Source organism: Ostrinia furnacalis, unplaced genomic scaffold (assembly GCF_004193835.3).
Source record: "Ostrinia furnacalis isolate ACB-3 unplaced genomic scaffold, ASM419383v2 OfSCF7245, whole genome shotgun sequence".
In the NCBI taxonomy this organism is placed as follows: domain Eukaryota; kingdom Metazoa; phylum Arthropoda; class Insecta; order Lepidoptera; family Crambidae; genus Ostrinia; species Ostrinia furnacalis.
Window position 1 is genome coordinate 127,224 of NW_021137484.1, and position 23,559 is coordinate 150,782.

The 23,559-nt window shown below is 39.1% G+C and overlaps 3 protein-coding genes across 5 annotated transcripts; 1 reads left to right on the top strand and 2 right to left on the bottom strand.

Annotated features, from left to right (window-relative positions):
* Window positions 1-57: 57 nt before the first annotated feature.
* Window positions 58-3,901, bottom strand: LOC114363726 (AP-2 complex subunit beta-like). Its single transcript, XM_028319533.1, has 4 exons — window positions 3,551-3,901; window positions 3,335-3,348; window positions 2,367-2,493; window positions 58-1,337 (listed from the first exon to the last, which is right to left on the bottom strand). Exons 1-4 carry the CDS (start codon window positions 3,899-3,901, stop codon window positions 936-938), a joined length of 894 nt encoding a protein of 297 aa, XP_028175334.1. The 3' UTR covers window positions 58-935.
* Window positions 3,902-5,224: 1,323 nt separating this feature from the next.
* Window positions 5,225-13,236, top strand: LOC114363748 (regucalcin). Its single transcript, XM_028319565.1, has 7 exons — window positions 5,225-5,367; window positions 6,034-6,190; window positions 7,287-7,493; window positions 8,544-8,756; window positions 9,555-9,676; window positions 10,894-11,018; window positions 12,980-13,236. Exons 2-7 carry the CDS (start codon window positions 6,034-6,036, stop codon window positions 13,065-13,067), a joined length of 912 nt encoding a protein of 303 aa, XP_028175366.1. The 5' UTR covers window positions 5,225-5,367; the 3' UTR covers window positions 13,068-13,236.
* A 2,600-nt stretch (window positions 13,237-15,836) lies between these two features.
* On the bottom strand, window positions 15,837-23,526 carry LOC114363737 (regucalcin). Of its 3 annotated transcripts, none has more exons than XM_028319552.1 (6): window positions 23,425-23,526; window positions 19,770-19,926; window positions 19,036-19,239; window positions 18,177-18,392; window positions 17,570-17,682; window positions 15,837-16,079 (listed from the first exon to the last, which is right to left on the bottom strand). In XM_028319552.1, exons 2-6 carry the CDS (start codon window positions 19,924-19,926, stop codon window positions 15,855-15,857), a joined length of 915 nt encoding a protein of 304 aa, XP_028175353.1. In that variant the 5' UTR covers window positions 23,425-23,526; the 3' UTR covers window positions 15,837-15,854. The 3 variants fall into 3 exon arrangements, with proteins under 3 accessions (XP_028175353.1, XP_028175354.1, XP_028175352.1); XM_028319553.1 differs by having other exon boundaries at window positions 23,326-23,510; XM_028319551.1 differs by lacking the exon at window positions 23,425-23,526 and adding an exon at window positions 21,712-22,229.
* Window positions 23,527-23,559: the final 33 nt, after the last annotated feature.

Below are 23,559 nucleotides of genomic sequence, written 5' to 3' on the forward strand. Positions count from 1 at the left end.
GACCCAGAATGATTATGTATAAGGGAAAGGGATATAAAATACAATGATAAATATAAATATGTTATAACATCATTTATTTAAACGCCATAATATAGCATGATATACTTCATAGTCTCAATCACTCGGCGCGACGCTATGAGCTGCTAAATAATTTCATAACTTACATTATACTCATAATAATTATCATTCATACATCTCTACAATGGAATTTACAGTCGTAAAGTCTATCTTCATCATTTACAGCAAGAGCGGTCATACAAAGATTCAATTCCTACTAAATTATAAAGGAAAGTAACTGTCTATTTGTCATGCTTTCACCCCTAAACCTTTGAACCGTTTTTGATATAATTTGGTATAGTTCCGGAAAAAGTTTTTATCCAGTTTTTGAAACAGTGACGCGCGTTTTCTGTGACAAATAAATTTTCACGCGGGCAAAGCCGTAGGCAAAAGCTAGTAGGTATCCTATTGAAACAGTGACGCGCGTTTTCTGTGACAAATAAATTTTCACGCGGGCAAAGCCGTAGGCAAAAGCTAGTAGGTATCCTATAATCGAATTACTAAAGCTGATATTATATTGTATTAAAGCCTAGTTTACAGCCCTTACGAAATCTCGGGCAAATGTTTGGAGAACTTAAATTGTCATAATATTAGTCACCATATTAGGACGCTTAGCCAAACTTTACTTCGATTGTAGAAGCTACTTCACACATTCTACTGAATAAGCGATTCCTATATGACCGCTCTTACTTCAATATATTCAATAGAAATTATAATAAATGTAAATCAAACTAATATTTTATCAAATCACACCTATCTGGACCTATGATATTGTAAAAAGACAAAACGTTCGTTTACATTACCAAATTTCTATCAACGTAGTATACATAATACTTTAACAATAGATCAACATATACATATAAATAGCATCTGAGAGATTAAGACTTGATGATCGCTTCGTACGCTTGGAATATGCAGGTGGCGACTTCTACGGTCCGAGATTTCAAGCTGAGGGTAGCTTCGGGGTTGCCAGGTTGTAGTTTGAGTTCTAGAAGGACCCAGATATTGTTGGTAAGTTTGAGTGATTGGTAGAGCATGTCTTGTCCTTCGACGTTGCGTTTTGCGATGGTGAAGATGTTGTTTAGGGTCATTTTCTGGGCGATGGAGTCGGCGTTTCCTATGACGTTTGAGAGCGTGTGTTGGACCTCGTTAGCGGCGGGTATTTCTTTCCAGGTGGTGAGGAACACCCGCTTGTCTAGTTGCCCGTCTTCAGTGAAAAGGATGTGCGCGGGGATGAGACACGCGAAGTAGAATACGTCCACGTTGTTCTTTATCGCGACCTGGAGAGAAAACAATGTATAGTGACTTGATAGATGATATAAATTAATCGATTGCAAGAATCGCTAAATATTTAATTTTCTTGGGAGGGATATTTCATCTGTGTTCGTAATTTGGTATTTGAAATATTATCAGATTCCTACTGAAAAGAAAAATACTGCGAAATTAATAATATTTCATTTTAAAATCGATTACTATATTTTTAACTCTCATTAAAATCGATAATTTCACTAATTATGTCGGTTACAGACGAATGTCCACACAAGTACACAGTAAGTTTACAAAGTTTGACACTTTGAAAATGACTTCCCACACATAGTTTTCGAGCATCTTTACAAATAGCTTGACACGCGTTTACCATTCTTATGGATTTCTAGGTTTAAAATCTATAAAAAAATATACAGAATCCATCACTTAAGGCTGATTTACACGTGTTAAGTAAGTAACTAAAGAAGAACGGTCACGCCCCATATAAAAAAAACCCAGACCCGACAGAAACGAGACATACCTCAGTTTTTTTGTCATGTCTTAATTAGTTAAATTATATATTTTTTATATTCGAAATCTATGTATAACACCAAAATATTACCCTTTATTTTTGTTCAGGCGTTATACAAAAACTAATACAAAATGCCTACTTATCACCAAAATTGGTAAATGTATAAGGGTCACAGATGACCGTTCTTCTTTAAACTTAATTTTTCGGGTAAGTTGGTGTTGGCCGGGCTTGTCACTTGACACGTTTTGACAAAAAGTTTCATAGTCAACAAGAGCTTAGACTTAAAATTAAGTTAAAATTTAGTTACGATGCAATTTGATCACTTAAAATTAAGTTAAAATTTAGTTATCCAGTAAAAAAAATTTATAAATTTTTATTTTTCTCTCACACACATAACATCAATTACATTAATATTTACATTTAAGGTGTTACACAATATTGATTTTTAAGTACTTAATACGTGTAAATCAGCCTTTATTTATCATGATATGACGTCACAAACTAAAGGGACTAGCGGTTAACTTGAACTTACCTGCAGGTTGTTGAGCGGCTCCATCCGCTGCACGGGCCCGGTGGTGGCGAGCGGCAGCGCGGCCTCGGCGCTCGCGCCCGCCGCCAGCGCGCCCACTGCTAATCCGCCTACCGGGTACACGCCGAAGCTGCGCAAACGCATCAATAAATTATTACGTGATTATGTGCTCAGGTGAAGTGATATACGGGACTATTCCCACCTCTCGTTCCCACCACTGCAACTCCTGTGTAGCCAGGATCTACACCTTGAACGCCACAAAAACCCAACCAATGAAGGTCAAGTTTGTCCCGGGGGAAAGTTAAACTGTCATTGGACCCGCAACGAAATTAATCAGAAGACCATAGGAGGAGTTCGAAATTAAGGTTCGACTTCCCTCCATTGCTGTGGAGGAGAAGTGATATAACGTAAAGTCCGGTCGCCAATCAGATTTCGTCCAATGACCCCAGGGTACCCATCCTTATCGCTCGCGCGTAATTATATTGCTGTCGCGAATGTGCGACGGGCGGCCACAGTGAGTGTGCGAGCGCGACAGCAATATAATTACGCGCGGGCGATAAGGATAGCTTGGGGTCATTGGACGAAATTCTACCTGCTCGGCTGTACTTTAGTTACACTATGTGCGAAATTGAAGAACACAATTAACGGAAGTATGGGCGATGCACGGCGAAACGAACTGAATTGTATTTTGCAATCAACTCCACGCGTAGTCTAATTGCGCCGATGGCATAGATTGCGTCACGAAAAAAGCACTCTAAATTACAATAGAGGAGATGTGGTTACAGTCGAACGCGCATGTACCGTGAGAGAAGTACATCTAAAGAATGCTAAATGAAATACTGGAGATTGAGATAGTTAAGAGTTTATTGCTATATGTCGTAAATTACAATGTTATGCTAATGCTAAGAATGACGTGTGATTGCTATGAATGCGATGAAAGCACTGATTTATTGAACGGAATTAGAACGTACAAACGGCGGAATTGCTGACGGAATGATTTGAGTGTAATACAATATGTACACCGTACATGCTCCCGAGGGAGAAAGATGTAAAAGAGATTAAAATGATGATGATATTAATGAAATGGAAAGTGAATTAAATCTAGTTACAAGATGATTGGACATTTTGTTATGTTTTATAATTAATAATAGCTTAATCTATGTACTATCATCGGAGATAGTGAGTACCGAGCGGAGCACCGGCGACGTGCCGTGGTCCTTTTTCGATTTGTGCGAATGAATAGGTTTGTCTTTCACTTCACTACACTTTGCTTTATCACTAGATTGCCCATTTTTGCTATAAGAAACACTTTCACTAACACAACACTGCTGCTGCTGCGGTGGGGGCGCGCGCGCGCGTCGGCGCCAGCGCCGCCAGGCCAGCGCTGCTCCTCCGGCTGCCAGCACGGTGAAGACGACGTAGATGGCCGCAAAATGATGAATGTCATGATTAGATATCTCGTCACTCAAAGGTTCTGTTTGCTTCATAGTCTCGAGTTGTTTACGAATTTCCTCCGACTCGCAAGATGTTATTTTCATCCAGGTAAGGTTTTAGTTTTGATATTTTGCTTTTTAGTGAAACATTTGTATTTGCTTCTAAGTTGCTTATTTCTTCTTTAAATGCTTCGCTTTGTATGTGTTTGATAATTAATAACTGTGCTTGTTTTAATTCATTTAGTGTTAAGTAGGTCTGCTTTTGTTTTTCTTTGCTAATAATTCTCATTATCCATGCTACAATTCTAATGATGCGTGGTAATGAGCTGTGCTTTGCTAATAATTGCTTCATAATTGATTCATCTGTTTCAGGTTGTGTTACGACGTTGCTTTGCTGTGCTTTCTTCTCCTCTTCGTGTGTAATAAATATCTCTTGGTTGCTAACTTCCTCGCTTTGATACGTAGGTAGCCAATTCGGGCCATTAATCCATAAAGTGTTTTCTTTCAGTTGTGAAGGAAATTGACCTCTGCTTGCTGAGTCAGCGGGGTTCTCAGCTGACTTTACGTAACGCCAACAATTGGTAGGTATAACTTTGGAGACATTTTTCACTCTATTCATCACAAACTGTTTCCATTTGTTGCTTGGATTCTGTAGCCATGCTAATACGACTTTAGAGTCGCTCCAACCAAAAATTTCAATTTTATGTTGATCTAAACTCTCCAAAACTTTTGTCATTAATTTTGCTAGTAGGTCTGCTGCACAGAGCTCCAATTGTGGTATAGTCAGTTGTTTTGAGGTAGGTATAAGTTTCGATTTTGCTGCGATAATGATAGCCTTTTGTTGATTTTTTAGTTTGGCGTAAATTACGCAGGCGTAAGCTTGCGACGATGCGTCACAGAAGCCGTGTAATTGAATGACGTCATGCTCGTTGCACCCGATCTTTTTGATAGAAATAAATGATTGTTGCTGAATATTTGGCATACCAAGAAGTATATTTATGTATGATGTGAACAACAGTTTTTTGTTATTATATCGGTGATTTAATATATCCCAACATATAGTGTAGTTTTCTGAACTAATTTGCAAATGCTGTATTAATCTCTCGGCTTCACCTTTTACTTTGCTTTTAAGGAACTGCATTTTCTGTGCNGCGTTTTGTTTTATTATCGAAAAACATTCGCTAAAACTAATTTTTCTTAACAAATAATAAATAAAATTCAAGTTTAAATGCACTTTATGACATAATTTTTAAATTGTCACTATTAATATTTTTTACTGAATAACCTGCAAAGTTAATTCTACAATTTCTGAAAAATCACCTAAAAGTAACCTTTTCATTAGTGTAACCTAAAAGTAACCACAGCAGTTCAAAAGTAACCAAAAAGGTTACAAAAGTAACCTTCTGGCAACACTGGTTTGTGTGGCGATAAGTACCGATACTTAAGTGATCGGTCAGTGGCATCAGAGATCAGTGAGGATTGATGTTCAGTGCGATACTGAGTTGTAAAACTAAATCGCGATTGCAGCTTTTGTGGTAGTGCATAATAAGTTAAATTCAGTAAGTCACAAGGTGAGTGATGTAAGTTAATCAACTCTTTTATAAAATAGTAAGATTTTAAGTGGAACTAGATTACCCTTGCAAACAACTCAATCATCGAATTAACGCGTATGAATGTATGATAGTGGTTGGCTAATGGCTATGTCTAACTAATGTAGCAACATTTTTTAACGTCAGGATGACTATTTACTTGGTAAATATTAGGACTGAAACTGCATAATTATCTTGAATGTTTATCAAGTAGATACGAAATTTTAATTGTAGATAAGGAAAAATACAAACCATTAATTTTGTTAAATTTTCGCATTCAATTTTCCACTCGATTGCCCGAATTAATTATTCTAAAATGGCTGTGAACGTAACCGAAACTAAGTTCTCGTACTTACTTACGGCTATTTATTCTAGGTACTAATCATTTTTTCAAGTTTTAAATTAGAAGTAAGATTTGAATTTAAACGTATTTTTTATATAGATTTTTTAATTCTCGACAAATTTTTAATGACGGTAGCTGAAAAAAATATAGCCTCTAGTGCCAACAGTCTCCAAGTAAAACCGCGGACGGACAGACCAACGGACGGACGGACATGACGAAACTATAAGGGTTCCTTGTCAGGACTACGGAACCCTAAAAATGTGTTCACCCCACACTTTACGACATAATGCGGTGTGGTTTCCCAGATGTCGGTAAAAGTGCAGAAGATCACGGAGCCCCTGGCCTTGGGCGAGGGTCCGCACTGGGACGAGCGCCAGCAGGCGCTCTACTTCGTCAGCATCAAAGAGTGCACCATACACAAGTACGTGCCGTCCACTGGGGAGCACACCAAGACCAAGCTTGGTAAGGACTTCTCTGCAATTTTTTACCGTACCCACACTCTATGACTATGACACTTATTATGCCCTATCCTAACTACAAAACACATTTGTTTATATTTCTTGATATTTTGTTTGAATACTTATCCGACAATAAATGCCTTTAGGAATATCAAATATTTTTTGATTTGTTTATTTTTGAATCATCAATTTAACATTTAGGTGATTTTTAACATTTCTACTTTGGCAACACACAAACCGTGCAAAGCCAATAACCGGAAAAAAATAAAAAAATATTTTTATGAGCATAAAAAGTTCCTAACTTTCTACAGACTTGGCTGTATATTGAGCATGATCTTTGCCTATCTCTTGATTAATTTAAAAAGTTATGATTTCTACCCTACCCGCGCTTTATCGTAAAAAAAGCAAGTTTCGTTGTTCTACGCGCCATTTTAGGTCTACGCGGAAAACTAAAAGCAAAGTGAGAAGAAAATTTTTCTAGTTATTTTTGCATCAAATACTTCAATAATTTATTTTATAGTCTCACTTCGATTTCGTAAAAGTCTTATTGCTTGCATGGACCTATAAAAAAAGGCGGACGGAACTCGCGCTACAACAAAACTGTGACGCAAAATTTTGGCGTTTGTCTATTGTGTGAGTGAATTTAGGGATGCCATGTTAGCCAAAACATTTTACCCAATTTTCCCACGTAAATAACTGAGAACACTGGTCTTTGACGTATTATTTTTTCGAGTGAATGACGTTTGATTTCAATTAATTTCAATATTTTAATGTCGGGAAATAAGTGATTGGATTATTATTTTGCCTGTGAAATGTGATTCCTTAATTTTTGTTTGTTCGAACAGAACGGTTTTTACACAATTTCATCACACAAGACATGTCGTATTCGTGTTGTTTTTTCGCTGCTTAAATGTGTCAACTGTGTGAAGTTTGCACTCGAAGTGGTGTAACAGGGTGTGAATGTGTGCGTGCCGGCCTGTACATACTGGCAAGCTGGTGTATCCTAATGTCACAGTATTTTGTTGATGAGAATCCGTCCGACTTTTTTTATAGGTCCATGATTGCTTGAATATTAAAAGATTTTTTCGTCCCCTTCCAAGATGGCCGCGTAGGCTTCATAGTGCCCGTGGAGGGAGCTACCGACCAGTTCGTGGTGGGCGTGGAGCGCAAGTTTCTGGTGCTGCAGTGGGATGGCCGCGACGGGAGCCCTGCGAAAGTGATCAAGGAGTTGGGAGAAGTAGACCAGGACGTGCCTACGACGCGCATCAACGATGGCAAGGCAGACCCTAGAGGGCGGCTCTATGCTGGTGAGTCTTGCGTGTTTCTTGGATAAAAAGTTATTGAGATTTTGGGCAACAAGCAGAGGATTTACGTGCAGTAGGGACTACGGATCAAGCGATATTTTCCAGTGAAGGTACCTGCATAAAATAACTTATACTTACCTACAGTTTTTTTTACGGTAGTTGCGAACGGTTATTATAATGTAATGAAACACTTGTACAATTGTTTAATCAGCAATAAATAAGTAAGCAATCAAGGCAGTTTACGCATGTTTTACTATTATGGTGTGTGCACAGTGCGCAGTGACGCGTGTTTTGTAAATCGGGCACAATTTCGATTTCGGATACAGAATTTGTTGATTCTTTTGTACAAACAACAAATTGATTAGGTAAAATTTTGAAATCGCTCGACTTTTCATACATCACCTGCCTGAACTGCGCCAGGCGACGACCGATCACCTAGTGACTGATGCCCGTTTTCAAAAATACAAAATTCCTGTTAAGTGTTACCATAGGGGCACTAAGGGTCACTTAAAAATTAGGGATTAATGGTGAAAAGGGGTATGGTTTCTTGCGCTGCTTCTTCACAGCACTGGGCCCTTATTTTCCGCCCGAAACAGTGGTAGTGTTGGGACGTGTAAAAGTGCTCTTTTGGAGCCTCATCATTTCAGCCACAGGACGTCCACTGCTGAAAATAGGCCTCCCCCAACAATGATTTCCATATTGACCGCTGCTGGCTTGAATCCAGCGAGCCTACTTGAAAAAAAAAACGATTTAGATTTTTTATGTTATTATTTTTTTATGCTGAAGTGGAAATGGGCAGGGCACATAGTACGCAGAACTGACGGCCGATGGGGCAGTAAGGTTCTAGAATGGAGGACGCGTACCGGAAAACGCAGCGTGAGACGTCCACCTACAAGGTGGACCGACGACATCGTAAAGGTAGCAGGGAAGCGCTGGACGCAGGCCGCTACCAATCGATCAACGTGGAAAGCATTAGGGGAGGCCTATGTTCAGCAGTGGACGTCCTATGGCTGAAATTATGATGATGAGATTTTTTTATTATTCTTTCCCCAGGCACAATGGGCCACGAGAACGCTCAAGGCGAGTTCGACCCAAAAGCCGGGTCTCTCTTCCGCGTAGACGGCGGCGGCATCAAGAAGCTGGTGCAAGGAGTCACCGTCTCCAACGGGCTGTCCTGGGACCTGAAGGAGAAGGCCTTCTACTACACAGACTCCATGGACAGCAACATCAGGAGATACGACTACGATGTCGAGACTGGCGAGATTTGTAAGTTATTACATTCACTTTTATTTTATAAATGTTGGAACGATTCTACGACAACCGTCAATGACTCCGTCAATTCAACCCCTTCGAGAACTCAACCCTTGCGACCACTCAACTTCTGCGATAACTCAACCCCTATGACACCAAAGCCTAGGCGCAGACCGCCGACTTTTAGTTGGCCGATAGTTGGGTCGGGCTTTTAATCAGTATGGAGATGTATGAAAGTGCGCACACTACACCGATTTGTTATCGTACAAATTGGAATCGGGCCCAACTATCGGCTAACTAAAAGTCGGTGGTCTGCGCCTAGTCTAAGACAAATTCAACTCAATTTTCTTCACCGAAGTCGCGTCGTCCCAGGGTCGAGTTGTCGTGATACCGTTGAAACATTGTAACTAATTTCATTTGTCTATTATCTACTTTATTCAAATACTCTGGTGTCATGCTGATAATACATATTTTGTGATGTCTTGGATGCTATGATTTCATGAATTTTATTTTATTTTATTTTTCTTTATTCAGAAAACCACAGCTCTTTATAATAATAATACAAACAGGTATTTTTGTTCTTACAGCCAATAATATTATTACAATCTCGTAAAAAAACAGTCAAAGGGGCAAAAAAGAAACAAGGCTTGCATGCAGGTTGTGTGTGTGTGTGTGTGTGTGTGTGTGTGTGTGTGTGTGTGTGTGTGTGTGTGTGTGTGTGTGTGTGTGTGTGTGTGCGTGTTCCATGTTTTTTTCTTGCACCATCATGGGTCTCTAAGATAAATAATGAACAATATTGTGTATTATTTCCAGCGAACCTGCGCTACATCTTCGACTTCAAGAAGAACGGCATCGAGGGAGTGCCCGACGGACACACCATCGATACCGACGGCAACCTCTGGGTCGCCGTGTTCAACGGCTCCTGCATCCTGCATGTAAGCTAAACGTTTCTTAGTCAATTTAGACAGAATATTTCAGCTAAAGCCTGGTCTCGGGACTATTCCCACCTCTCGTTCCCACCACTGCAACTCCTGTGTAGCCAGGATCTACAGCTTGACCGCCACAAAAACCCAACCAATGAAGGTCAAGTTTGTCCCGGGGGAAAGTTAAACTGTCATTGGACCCGCAACGAAATTAATCAGAAGAAAATAGGAGGAGTTCGAAATTAAGGTTCGACTTCCCTCCATTGCAAAGCGGATGACAGGTGACAAACAAAGGTTTTTGGTGGTTGTAAAGCCTGGTCTGTGAGCACGTAGAATTTTGTCCAATGACCCCAAGCTACCCATCCTTATCGCTCGCGCGTAATTATATTGCTGTCGCAACTGATTGTGCGACAGGATTGGGGTCATTGGACAAAATTCTACGTGCTCACGGTCCAGGCTTTAGTTGAAGTAGTCGTGTTTCTTAAAACTTATTCATACGAGTAGTTAAAGTAATTCTTAATGTATCTTAACGCATGTCATATGGACGAAGAGACAATTTCACGATCTCTTTCTTGCAATCGTGGTTAAAATATTAATTAGGTAGGTGAACGCCTTACTCCAGCTTCTTAAATTACCCTTTAATTTAATAATAATTAGTACCTTTAATACCTACATCATTAGAAAGTTGGGAAAGTATTTAAAAAAAAAACAACAAAAATAATAAGTTGCATATGTTTTACATTTGGCACTCAAAGTGCTATCAAAAATGTAAATAATTTTCAAATTAGGTAATTCGGTAATTTTCAAGTCAGAATACTGAATAAGTCAACTCGTTCTACGAGCATTAACTTATCACGAGGGGTCTGAATTATAAAGCTTATATTCTTTAAAAACAATTTTCGTTCCATTTTGGTTTTAAAATGAACACCTTGGAGATTTTTGTAGCCTTAACCTACAGACTGTCTTATCTAGTTCTTGAACAACATCCATATATCTTCCAGATCAGAGGTTCTTAACCGGTGGTCCGCGGACCACTGGTGGTCCCTGGAGGCATTCCAAGTGGTCCACGAAGTGCACTTGCACACCTTGGGCAAAACCACTATTAACTGATTTTTGCAGTCAACTGGTTTACTTTTGACCGATTATGATTATGAGGTGGTCCCTGACTGACGAGACAAATTTGGTAAAATGGTCCCTCATGATTTAAAGGTTAAGAACCACTGTTCCAGATCAACCCCAAGACTGGACAACTACTGCGCAAGGTGTCGATCCCGGCGCTGCAGGTCACGTCCGTCACCTTCGGCGGCCCGCAGTTCGATGTCCTGTTCGTGACCACTGCCAGCTTGAACATCACGTGAGCACTTTGTTTTATTTTGATTGCTATTATGTCGTCGTCTCAGCCAAATGACGTCCACTGCTGGACAAAGGCCTCCCCCAAGGTTTTCCACAATGCACGGTCCTGCGCTGCCCGCATCCAGGCTCTTTCCGCGACCTTTACCAGATCGTCGGTCCACCTAGTAGGAGGCCTGCCCACGCTACGTCTTCCAGCCCGTGGTCGCCACTCGAGAACTTTCCTGCCCCAACGGCCATCGCAGTGGCGGCGTAGCATGGGTTGAGCACCCGGGGCGATCACCCCCCCATCCCCCCGTCATAAGTCCTAAGGCACCCCCTGGTACCCCCCGGGATTTTGGGGTTATCTACAGATTCGAAGATTGAAAGACAATCGCACGCACCCCCTAACCCCCCCCCCCCCATTTCATGACATAGACCGCAGACTTGCCATGCAGATGCGCCAGTGAGTACTAATCTGCGTGACTTGTGTCACCCCCTGATGCTTGGCACCCGGGGCGGACCGCCCCCACCGCCTCCCCCTTACGCCGCTACTGGGCCATCGTCTCTACGAGCTATGTGCCCCGCCCACTGCCACTTGATTTTAGCAATTCTGCGAGCTATGTCGGTTACTTTGGTTCTCCTGCGGATCTCCTCATTTCTGATTCGATCACGCAGGGAAACTCCGAGCATAGCCCGCTCCATCGCCCTTTGGGTGACCTTGAGCCGTCTTATGAGGCCCATAGTAAACGACTACGTCTCAGATCCGTATACCATCACTGGCAACACACATTGGTCGAATACTTTCGACTTGAGACACTGCGGTATTTCGGACGTGAGTATATGGCGAAGCTTCCCGAACGCTGCCCATCCGAATTGGATTCGACGATTGACCTCTTTCTCGGAGTTGCTATTATGTACTTACATTATAAAGGTTCAATTCGTAGCTGACTCCACACAGCAGCAACAACCGACGACGTGTCGCTAGCATCATTATCAGCATCATTTCAGCCACAGGATGTCCACTGCTAAACATAGACCCTCCCCAATGACTTCCACATCGCACGGTTGGTAGCTGCCTGCATCCAGCTAACGGGACTATTCCCACCTCTCGTTCCCACCACTGCAACTCCTGTGTAGCCAGGATCTACAGCTTGACTGCCAATAAAAACCCAACCAGTGAAGGTCAAGTTTGTCCCGGAAAGTTAAACTGTCATTGGACTGGAACTAATCAGAAGAACATAGGAGTTCGAAGTTAAAGTTCGACTTCCCTCCGTTGCAAAGCGGATGACAGGTGACAAACAAAGGTTTAGTAACCTTTATGAAAAAGATTATGCACCACGGACAATAAACATTAATTAAGGGGGCCTATCACGTGAGTACCTACTCTCTTCATCATCATCATTTCAGCCATAGGACGTCCACTGCTGAACATAGGCCTCCCCCAATGATTTCCACAATGGCCGGTTGGTGGCAGCCTGCATCCAGCGCCTTCCTGCTACCTTTATGAGGTTGTTGGTCCTCCTTGTAGACTCTTTTTGTCATAATCGTCGTAATTAAGTGAATTTTTTGTGTGACAAGAATGCTCTTGACCTCTATTGATCAGACGAAGGTGGAAGTGAGCCTCGCTAATATGGTATTGACTACTGAATTGTAGCGATGGAAGTAATCAATTGAAACACATCGACGCAATCTTTTGGATTATTCCACTTTGTTCACCTTGATGAAAAAAGTGGCATATTTAGTATCCTATTTCACCTCGGAACTATTTCATCCAAGTGATATCCTGAAATGGAAAATTATGCAGGGTGAAATGGTTCTGAGGTGAAATGACACAAAAATTCCACTTTTTTACAAAGTAGAATAATCCATTTTTTTGTATTGTCTGAAAGACGTTAGTTTTTTGAACCGTTAGTTAGAGATGTCTGTCTGTCCTGGGCGAAAACAATGCAAACGTTTCTAATATGCATTTTTAATTTGTTTCAGTGCTGAACAGAAGCCTCCGTGTGGCTGTACCTTTATGGTGACCGGTTTGGGCGCTAAGGGACACCCCAACGTTAATGTTAAACTTTAAGATAAGTGTAATTAGATACAATAATAACCCTTCCTATTAGAAATATTATATTGTTGTTAATCCAGCATGTTATGAATGAAATATTTAAGTATATTACCGTTATTAAGTATTATCCACATTGGTGTAGTCTTATTATTATTAAAAGACAATATTATGCAATAAACGTTAATTTTGTATTATTTTAGTTTAAGTATCGTAGTATTTTTTTGAAGAGCGGTTTGGTTGCGGGTTGGATTTGGTGTTTACTAAAATATATTATTGAAAAGACAATATGCTATAGTATGACCGGTTAAATGAGACCTCGCCTGCGGAACGCGGGGGCACAGGGGCGGGACGAGAACGGGGACCGTGCGGGGTGCGGGCGGGGATGATATAAAAAAGATTAAATTTCACTAGATAGTTCTCAAGATATGTGACGTCACAGTGAAGTGGTTAACGGTAAACAGGTGGTGATAAATTTTGTAAAATAAATTATTTTATCTAATAAAGAAAATAAATTATTTTCTAATAAAGAAAATAAATTATTTTCTAATAAAGAAAATAAATTATTTTCTAATAAAGAAAATAAATTATTTTCTAATAAAGAAAATAATTTATTTCATAAAATTTTAATGAAACAATTCATGTACGACATGAATTGTTTCATTAAAATTTCATGTAAAATTTATTGTGTGCAAGATGTACCTATCCAAATTATAATCAATCACTTATGTCCATATCAATATCAGTAGAACTTGATTCTTCACTTTCAAAGCAGCCATCATCCGAATTATCTGAATCATCGTGCACATTAATAATAAAATCAACAACGTCATCTAGAACTCCGTCATGTTCGCAGTATTCATCCTCGACTTTAATTACATGGTTAATACAATGCTCCCACTTTTCTGCGGAATATTCAGCAAATAAATTTTCCAACATATTTTTTTTCTGGTCCAAATTGGAGTCGATACTTTTTTCTGCTAGCTGTCTTTTAATATCACCCCAGACCAACTCAATTGGGTTCAGGTCTGGGTGGTAAGGAGGCAAACGCAACACTTCATGGCCGTTTGCTTTCAATAACTCATCAATTTTATATATGTCCTCTGTGTAATGGCTTTTAATTAATTTGGATAAATCATCCTTTTTTAATTTATCATCAAAAGGCACCTCATGTCGTCGTAGCCAATCTTGCATTTCTGGCTTGGTAGAGGCCATAGTCGGCTTTTTTTCTACTCTAACCGAATGATAAGCTGCATTATCCATTACTATTACTGAATTTGGTGGAATATTAGGCATCAGCTTTTCATTTAGCCATTTACTAAAATTCACGAAATTCATTGTATCGTGATAATCACCTGTTTTACATTTGGATTTAAATATCACAAGTGCTCCATCGACAAATCCAGTGTAGCCACCACAATGTATGATGATCAAACGCTCTCCTTTACCAATATGAGACAATACTCCGTGTTCATCCTTTGATTGCCAACATTTTGAAACGTTATGAGACGCATTGACATAAGTTTCATCAAGATATAAAATATGTCTTCCTTCTCTACGATACTTTTTAATAGTATTTAGATATTTCCACCTCCACGATGTTATATTTGGCTGTTCAATAAGGAGTTTCCTTTTAGATCCGCATTTTTTAAATTTAAAACCTAGGTCATGTAATAATAATCTTAAATATTCTCTGCCGCAGTATAATACATTATCTTCTCTAAGGGTAGCGTTCAAGGATTTCAGAGTTGGTATTTTTTTTAAAATTGTGTAATACTGAGTAACTTTTCTTCTTACCACGCCTTTTTTGAAATCATCTACTTCCACCCTTTTCCTGCGGCTTTGTTTCAATTTCTTCGGTGATTTAAATTTTTCATTGTTTTTTAATAATTTTCCTTGTTGTACAATTCTAGATACAGTCTTTTCCGATAGTCCAGTAACGTTTGCTACGGTTTTGTTTAACGGTATATCTTGTTGATATTCATCAGAATTTGGATCCAGTTTTTTTTTTCTAAAATATTCATAAACGTTAAAAGCTATTTGCTTGCACTGACTATTAATTTTATGTCCGAAAATCTTTCGACTCATCTTAAAAATTTAATCTCATTTATAGCCCTCAAAAAGCGTCCGTAACAAATAACACAAGCGTTCGCTAGCCGCATCGCCAGCGAAATGAATTTTGACAAGAATGCGCCTGCCGCCCGCACCCCGTACGATCTCCGTTTTCGTCACGCCCCTGTGACCCCGCGTTCCGCAGGCGAGGACTCATTTAACCGGCCTACCTATAGAAGTAGACATTAAACTAGCATTTTGAATTTTTGATTATTCGTTTTAATATGTATTTCCTTGCCTCATAATATCTTAGTGAAAGAACACTGCCTACGCATGGACATTTAACTACGGGATAGGTAAGTAGTTGATACACTTATTAATTTCATTGTGTTCTTATAAAGTTGTGCCTTGCAATTTAATTACAACCTGTATAAAACAGGTTGTAATTGAAAACAGTTGCCAAAATTATTTCGCGCATCGTATAGAAATAATTAAATATGATAATAAGATAAAAAAAATTGCCCGTTTTCACCATCAATCCTTAATTTTTAAGTGACCCCTATGGAAACAAAATGCCTATTATGTGTTACCATAGGGGTCACCTAAAGATTAGAGATTGATGGTGAAAACGGGCATAAGGTACTGATTCTGAGTCGCTCCTAAAAATTCTGCAACTGTTTGCAAAGTCACTGTACGTTCAACCACTCAATTCTCATAACCAAATAAGACTCAATATTAACACTAAGCATTTATTCAATGCAGCTTAACACTAACATTGGGGTGCCCCCTGGCCCCCAGGCCGCCGAGCCGGAACGTGGCCCCCGCGGGAGGGGCCTGGGGGGCGCCGCGGTCCATGGCGGCGCTGGTCACGTAGAGGTCGTCGAGCTCGCGGCCCCCCCAGGTTGCTGACGTCACTTGGAGGGGGGGCAGCCTGACGGTTTGGAGGAGCTTGCTGGTGCGAGGATCGATTTTGATCACCTGGTAAGAGAATTTTTGTTTTATGATGTGTAAATGATAGTTCTACCACAGAATAATAATAAGTACTACGTACAGAAGTTTTAGTTCGCGAAGGTATTTAAAAAAATGTATGCTCAATGTGATTAACAATATGGTGTAATTTAGCCTGTCTCAAAGAGTCAAGCACCATTTTGTTGACAAACGTCAGTGATCGGCACTGCGCCGAAGCTATAGGGCTGACTTCGGTAAAATGATGTGACGTGAGGTGCCAAACTGCGGAAAATGGCGGAGGAAATACATGATTTAGCATGAATTATCATGAATAATATTAACTACTATTTTTACCTCTCAGTGTCTTGAGGCAACTTAAAAAAGTATATTCTGTGTGTTTATTATTATTTAGGCAGTTAAATACTGCACAGTATTTAGTACACCATTTTCTTTATTTTCTTCCATCATACACAAGAATACGCGTGCGTGAGTCAATGTTCGCTCGTATGTGAGGCCTTGTCGAATAGTATCCTGTAGGTGGGCCATCGTGCGTGTTTTGTTTTCGATGTAAACTCGCGGAGATGAACAGGCCTGGTTCTACGTACGTGATCGTTGTTTATTATGACGTAAACCTATTAAGGTGTTGCTATTTTCTTTTTAGGGCTGATTTTCAATCGCCAGATATCTTTTATCTGAAGAATAAACTTGTCATTTTGACATATTTCCCATACGAAACTGTCAATCTGCCAAACTTATTCTTCAGTTAAAGTTATCCGACGATTGAAAAATCAGCCCTTAATCATTTTTTATCAAAAAACAGCTGTAGTTAGGTAGGAATAGAAACAGAAACTTATCTCTGATTTCGTGTGCGTTATTATAATTAAAGTTAATGACACTGGTGACTGACTTTTACACCTCAATATGCGCTTTTAAAGCATATAATCATATTTTAATTTAACCAATTTTTTTAAAGAGCTCCGAATGGAGAGAATGCTTTAACTCTTAAGGTTCGACTTCGGTCAAACCAACGCTGCAATCAATCAGGCTGCACGCGATGGTTTGGCCGAACGTCTAACTAGTGACTTTGTATACAGGGTGTTTGGTTAATGGGTATATGAGCCGAAACTAGCCCATGTTAACATGGGCATATAAATGGTATGGTGAAGTCAGAAAATTGATATCTTCATTTTAATTATTTTAATTTTCATACAAATCGGATTTTTTAAAATTTAGTTTGTATGAAAATTTAAAAAATAAAATGATGATATCAAACTAACTTCACCATANGTGAAGTCAGAAAATTGATATCTTCATTTTAATTATTTTAATTTTCATACAAATCGGATTTTTTAAAATTTAGTTTGTATGAAAATTTAAAAAATAAAATGATGATATCAAACTAACTTCACCATACCATTTATATGCCCATGTTAACATGGGCTAGTGTCGGCTCATATACCCATTTACCAAACACCCTGTATTCAAATTTCGTTTCTTTATTTGTTTTTTTGTAAGCGTACCTGGTGGTTGTCAAAGTTGGCGACCCAGAGGTTGCCGTCGGTGTCGATGGTCATTCCGTCCACGATGCCCGCTAGCCCGTGGTCCGCGTACTTAAATACCGTCGTTGGGTTTGCTGGAACCACGAAAAATTTATATAAAGAGAGCAACAATCGAAGTAAGCCTAAAAATCAACATTCATAGAGGGTAGATAGATTAAACATCTAATTGCTGTAGAAGTGGGCGTCGCTATAAAAATGGGCGTGGTTCGAAACGTTTATCTAAGTTTGAATTATTTTTGTATAATCTCGGATGTACGAAGGTACAAAATATGCAACATCTAAATGACATAAGAAGCATAGTTTCCACAACAAGCACACGTGAGACATTGTTTCTGAAGAACATATTCCATAATGTCATTTGTCTATTAATAGACCAAGGGTTAAAAGTTTCAGACATTTTGTCGCTTAACCATTCTCGAACACACGGGTGTATTCAGAAAAAGTTATCTGGCAATAAAAAAATAATCTGATCAACCTCTTTAGGGATCACTGCATCATTGCCAGGCGAACAGCGCGGACAAAATTCTTGTGGACTAGGATTATTCGTAAACTTTTAGTAAGTACTCACAAATGTTGCCAGTCTCAATATCATAATCGTATCTTCTAATAGTGTATTCGAAGGAGTCTGCGAAGTAGAAGGCCTTCTCCTTAACGTCCCAGCACAGTCCGTTGGAGATGTCAATGTTATCGGCCAGCTTGTGCACGCTCGCGTCCGGATCAATCCGGTAGAGGGCGCCCTTCTTCAGGTCGAACTTGCCCGGCTCGTACTCGTGACCCATCGTGCCTGGAAATAACGTTTATATTTCAGTAATCGCGTAAATAGAATAAGAAAAGCAATTTCAGGTCTTAGGTAAAGATTTACGTAAGTAAATCCTTAGGGTATGTTACCAGAACGGATTAGTCAAGTGATGATCGATCCGACCGAACCCCAAAAGAAATAACACAATGATATACCTACCCCCTTACTAATAAAAAATAATTAAGTTGCACAGTTGTTGAACACTGTTTTAAAATGACATTTCAACAAGCGTGTAAGTTTTATTAGTATGGGGGTTAGGATTTAGCATAATGATTTTTCATACGACATTCCTTGCTACATAAAAAATATTAACATTTTAAAGTGAATTAATATGAAATATATCTTTAAAGTTTTATTTTATCTGTAAGTAGTCCTTTTACTATAGGTATCGGGCTCTAGGGATTCGTGTCTTTAAGAGAAGGGACTCTATGCTCACTAAGGAGTAAGTTTCCTTAGCTTATATCCTGGGCATGGGAACGGTGCCTTACAACCAGTGCTTCCCGTCCGTATATAGTATTTCTTTATCGAAATGGTTCAGTAACTTCTGCGTAAAACGCTAACAGAGTTGCTTTTGCATTTATTGATTTAAATAGTTTATAAGTATTAAGGAAGCACGGATTCCACTTACCAGCGAACAGCCTGCCCCTAGGATCGGCTTTAGCATCATTAAACCTATTGTTAGGGTTCTCATGGTCAACCTCAGCGACGGTCCGTAGCACCCTCGCGGCGTTCTCGTCGCCATTCCACTGGATCTCCACCACCTTGCGGTTCAGGCCTACTACGAAGTGGTGCGGCCTGCCTTCCACTGGGATTATGAAGGTTGGCATGCCATCTGGAAGGGGTTTAGGTTGTAGTTAAGGTTTTTTGGAAAATTAATTCGGCGTTTTACGATTTAGGTATACCAGCCGGGCTGGGATTCGCGCCGTGATATGATATACTCTTAACGATGATTTTAGACGTCAAAATGTAAGGAAAAAATCGATAAAATCGCAGCGCGCATCCTAGGCCTTCAGAAAATTACTGAGTGGTGATAGTCTCAGTATTATTCTTTTCTAATTCGGATTCGATGCAGTTCGTATTCGCAATAGCGAATAATAAGTATGTTGTAGTTTTCCCGTTTAGGAAAGACCTTTGCACCATAAGTCTAATAAGCAATTTCTGAGAATAAGGCCAGCGTTTCATTTAAGCAGGTACTTTAATTCAATAATAAAACATCGCAGTATACACAACAAGTTCAAAGTAATAATAAATAACCTACTTAGCTCGGGACAAAATGTAATGCACGTCTACAAAAAGTGGACGTTGAGTTAGGTGCGTGACTAATTGTTTGTTCAAAAGCAGTAAGTAATATTTCCCACTCACCCAACTTCGCCCTGGTGTGCACCCCAGTATCGGGCTCGTACTTGTGGACAGTCTTGTCGAAGATGCTGACGAAGTACAGCGCCTGCTCCGCGGAGTCCCAGTGCGGGCCCTCGCCCAGCCACACCGGCGCCGTCACCGTCTGGATCGTAGGGCCCATCTGGACAAGCGTGGGGGTTAGCTTGGGCACCAAGGGCTATATTTCACCGGGACACCATGGCGGCGCAACCAGTCGCCGCTACCAACAAAATGTATACAGCTCTATAGAGAGTTACTCACCTGGTGTCCGTTTGGTTGCGCAAAGCTGTATACTTTTCGTTGGTAGCGTCGACTGGTTGCGCCGCCATGGTGTCCCGGTGAAATATAGCCCCAAAGGTTCGGCCAAAAAACCAATAACGCGTGCAGTCTGCGTGATGGCGATCATTGGAAATCAGTACGATCACCATCGCAATTGCGCACGTAGGCGGCACGCGTTGGTTTGGCCGAACCTTTAAGCCTTGTTCGCACTTCGCAATTTAGTAGCTAAAGGTGTCCTAACACCAAAAATTTTATCGAGTAAGGTAACTAAAATCGTTTAGTCGAGTCAATCCATTTTGTTCTATGTTGATAGGCGAGTAGCACCCCCCAAGACTGTAGTGCACCGGCTAAACGACTCTGAACCAGGCGGTTTAGTATAGCCGCTCGTTACTCTACCAAATTACTTGACAAGTTCAAACAAGGCTTTAGGGTACGTAATACGTATAGGACGATAGAGGGCGGGTTTATCGCCTAAAATCGATAAGTTAGATTAGATCGTGACGCGTATCCTAGGCTAGCAGACCTCGCCTTGCCACATACAAATAACAAGTGAGCGACATAGGTATTACGTATACTTACCTGTCTCTACGCTGCAAATAACGGGTGATCCTCATGGAGTGTTATAGGTTGGATTATTATAACCACCTGTTATTATTTTTTAAGTTACCTAGTTTAAACAAGTAGCAAATATGGGATAAACAGCGATATAGCATTACGATCGGCATCACGCACGTTTCTCCGTAGGCCTAGTTTTCCTTTTACATAATTGAATTAGGGAAAACCCGATCGAAGCCGTTACGTTACGGAAAATAGAAATTAATTACATTACTACGTATTATTAAGTTGTTAATAGCTATATTTTTTTTGGCAAATTGCAGCATTTTACTGCAGGTACATCAGTAGTCGAAACTCATTCTAAAGAAAAAACTCATTGAAGGTTATTCAAATGCTATTTTAGTTCGTTCAATCAATTACATGTAGTATTAAACGTAAATTGATAAATATAAAGTTATTAAGATTCGCTACGATGACATTACATTGATTGCCAATTGATATTTCTTTTATTGCCAATATCAAGAACAATCAGCATTTTATCACATTTTATTTGAATGCCTATAAAACAAATAATACATAATTATTAAGTACCACAAACCAAAACAGTTTTAGGTAATCTTGAAACACTATAAAACACTCGAATTTAACAATTTTAAAACAGTAAAGACGAGTTAATGAACGACATTGAGTTTTATTTCGGTAATATTTTTGGCAAGCGTAGACAGTCATATTCTGGACGCCCACGTAACTCTGAAGAAGGCTTTTACTAAAAGAATATTACGCGAGGAATAAAACAACACGCAGTTTTTCGACTGAATTTGTTTTACGGGTTTTATTTTTTAAACTAATTATTAAAACACTTTTTTATTACGCCTAATTGACTCCTATAACATCAGATATCTGCTAGTAAATGTCGTGACAAATGTTTTATAAGAATTTATAAAAAAAAAGCGTGTTATTTGGACACTATAATTTATCGCATTATAATAAAGTAACTTTCAGACTTGTTAATAAAGCCCATACCGCTAACTTTTTCTATCTACTAATTAAATACAGTGATAATTTTATTGCTTTGAGCAGATTAAATATTTACCACAAAGAAGCCCGTCTCCGCCAGTAACGGCATACGCGATGCACTGTACTTATAAATATTCAAACACGAGGAAATGTTCTTCATATATCAATGTAATTCAAGGAAAATACAGTAGGATTATATACATAGACACCCATGTTTCTTAGAACTATCACATTGCCTTAATTAAATAGAGCTATGACGATTATTGATAAGGTAAAAAAATAACAAATCATTTCAAATCAATAAACAAATAACACGATAGCAAAAGGTTCTCAACCTGCTAAAATTATTCAAAACTCATCAGGAATAGAACCCAAATCAAATTATTTATTTTGCTTGAAAGTGGTACATGTGAGTAAGTAGACAACCGCAAACCGCATTGTAGTTCGCATAAAGAAGTAAAGAATTTACTCGACCGAGCAAAACCAACCAATTTTGGTAATAGCTACGCTCTCCTAATTAGTAACAGAAAATGAATTAGGTGAGTACTTATAAGTACTACTTGATTAAATACAATGAATTTCTACAAAATTATAATACACTTTCTAAGCGTATTAATCTATATATATAAAAATGAAACCCGTTTTCCGTTGTCACGACATAACATGAAAACGGCTTGACCGATTTGGCTGATTTTTTTTGTAGTTTTCTAATACTCTGTACAAGGTTTTTACGGAAAAAAATATAAAGAAAATCTCTACGCTAAGGCGGTATGAAGTTCGCGGGGTCAGCTAGTACGTAAATATAAAATAAGGTCAGACCAGTCAATATAGACGTAAGAGCAGTGAACGCCAGACCTACGTCATTTTATAAAAGCTGAAAGTTTGTCAGCGTATGCTCCCAATATAGGATATAATGTTGGTGAATCATGAAGTTTGGGTCTGTGGGTTTCTGAATAAAGAAAGCCCTTTAAAGATTTTGTTAAAGAATGGGCCTGCTGAATTCAACTGTGTTTTGGGTACGTCTGGCAAAAACTCTAATTGCCTAGAGATTCCGGTGAATCACGACGTCTCAGCAGGCCATTATTTATGATTGTTTACTGCTAACGATTACTGTAAATTTGGATTTTTTCCTCCGTAATTACTATGACTTATCACAACGTTTATATCAATATTTTATGTACACTAGCTTGAGCTAATATATTTATTAGTTGCACTAATTAGTACCGTTTCAGGTCATAATTTTTATTTATTTTATTTTTATTTATAACTAGCGGCCGCCCGCGAGATCGTACGCGTGGATCCTGTTTTACCCCCTTTTCCCGAATTTTCTTTGCTATAAACCTCACTGCAATGCAAAACCGTGGAAATCGGTTCGTGCGTTCTGGAGTTATAGCGTCAGGGAGGAAAACCCGACTTATTTTTATATAGTAGAATATATCTGATATGCTCACACGCCTTAACTACTAAACCAATTTTGATGAAGATGGTTTGTTACATAGACCCGTAATAATTATCCCTGTAAGGGCAATGCAACAAAAGCCTTTAAACTTATTTGTAGTTTATTTACATAATTACAAATTAATGATGAGATCGACTTACTGACTAAACAGAACTCGAGTGGTATAGAAATACCCTATTTATTAGGAAATAGGAATGCTCCATGAATTTATATGAGTTTGTAAAATTTTACCTTAGTTATAAAACACTACAAGTAGGTAGAATAGTTCCCGTAATACACAAATTGACACTATTTTGTTAACTAACTAAAATTGTATATTGTTATACTTACTTTAACGACTGTGCCAAACGTAACAGTGAGAGCACTGAGCGTAATCTAATCGCGCATTATTTTATAGCAGATATACATTATATCTTATATCTAATCAGATGTAATAACACCGACTTCTCGACAGGGAATGCTGTC

Bases quoted from the DNA above. Each gene is read 5' to 3' on its own strand.
- LOC114363726 (XM_028319533.1), bottom strand. From the start codon at position 3,901: ATGAAAATAACATCTTGCGAGTCGGAGGAAATTCGTAAACAACTCGAG. The intron at 1,338-2,366 runs GTAAGTTCAAGT...TTTTCTCTCCAG, and splicing joins AGCCGCTCAACAACCTGCAG to GTCGCGATAAAGAACAACGT.
- LOC114363748 (XM_028319565.1), top strand. From the start codon at position 6,034: ATGTCGGTAAAAGTGCAGAAGATCACGGAGCCCCTGGCCTTGGGCGAG. The intron at 8,757-9,554 runs GTAAGTTATTAC...TATTATTTCCAG, and splicing joins TGTCGAGACTGGCGAGATTT to CGAACCTGCGCTACATCTTC. The intron at 9,677-10,893 runs GTAAGCTAAACG...CCACTGTTCCAG, and splicing joins ACGGCTCCTGCATCCTGCAT to ATCAACCCCAAGACTGGACA.
- LOC114363737 (XM_028319551.1), bottom strand. From the start codon at position 21,795: ATGAAGAACATTTCCTCGTGTTTGAATATTTATAAGTACAGTGCATCG. The intron at 19,927-21,711 runs GTAAATATTTAA...ACGCTTGTCCAG, and splicing joins CGGAGACGGGCTTCTTTGTG to ATGGGCCCTACGATCCAGAC. The intron at 19,240-19,769 runs GTGAGTGGGAAA...AACCCCTTCCAG, and splicing joins GCACACCAGGGCGAAGTTGG to ATGGCATGCCAACCTTCATA.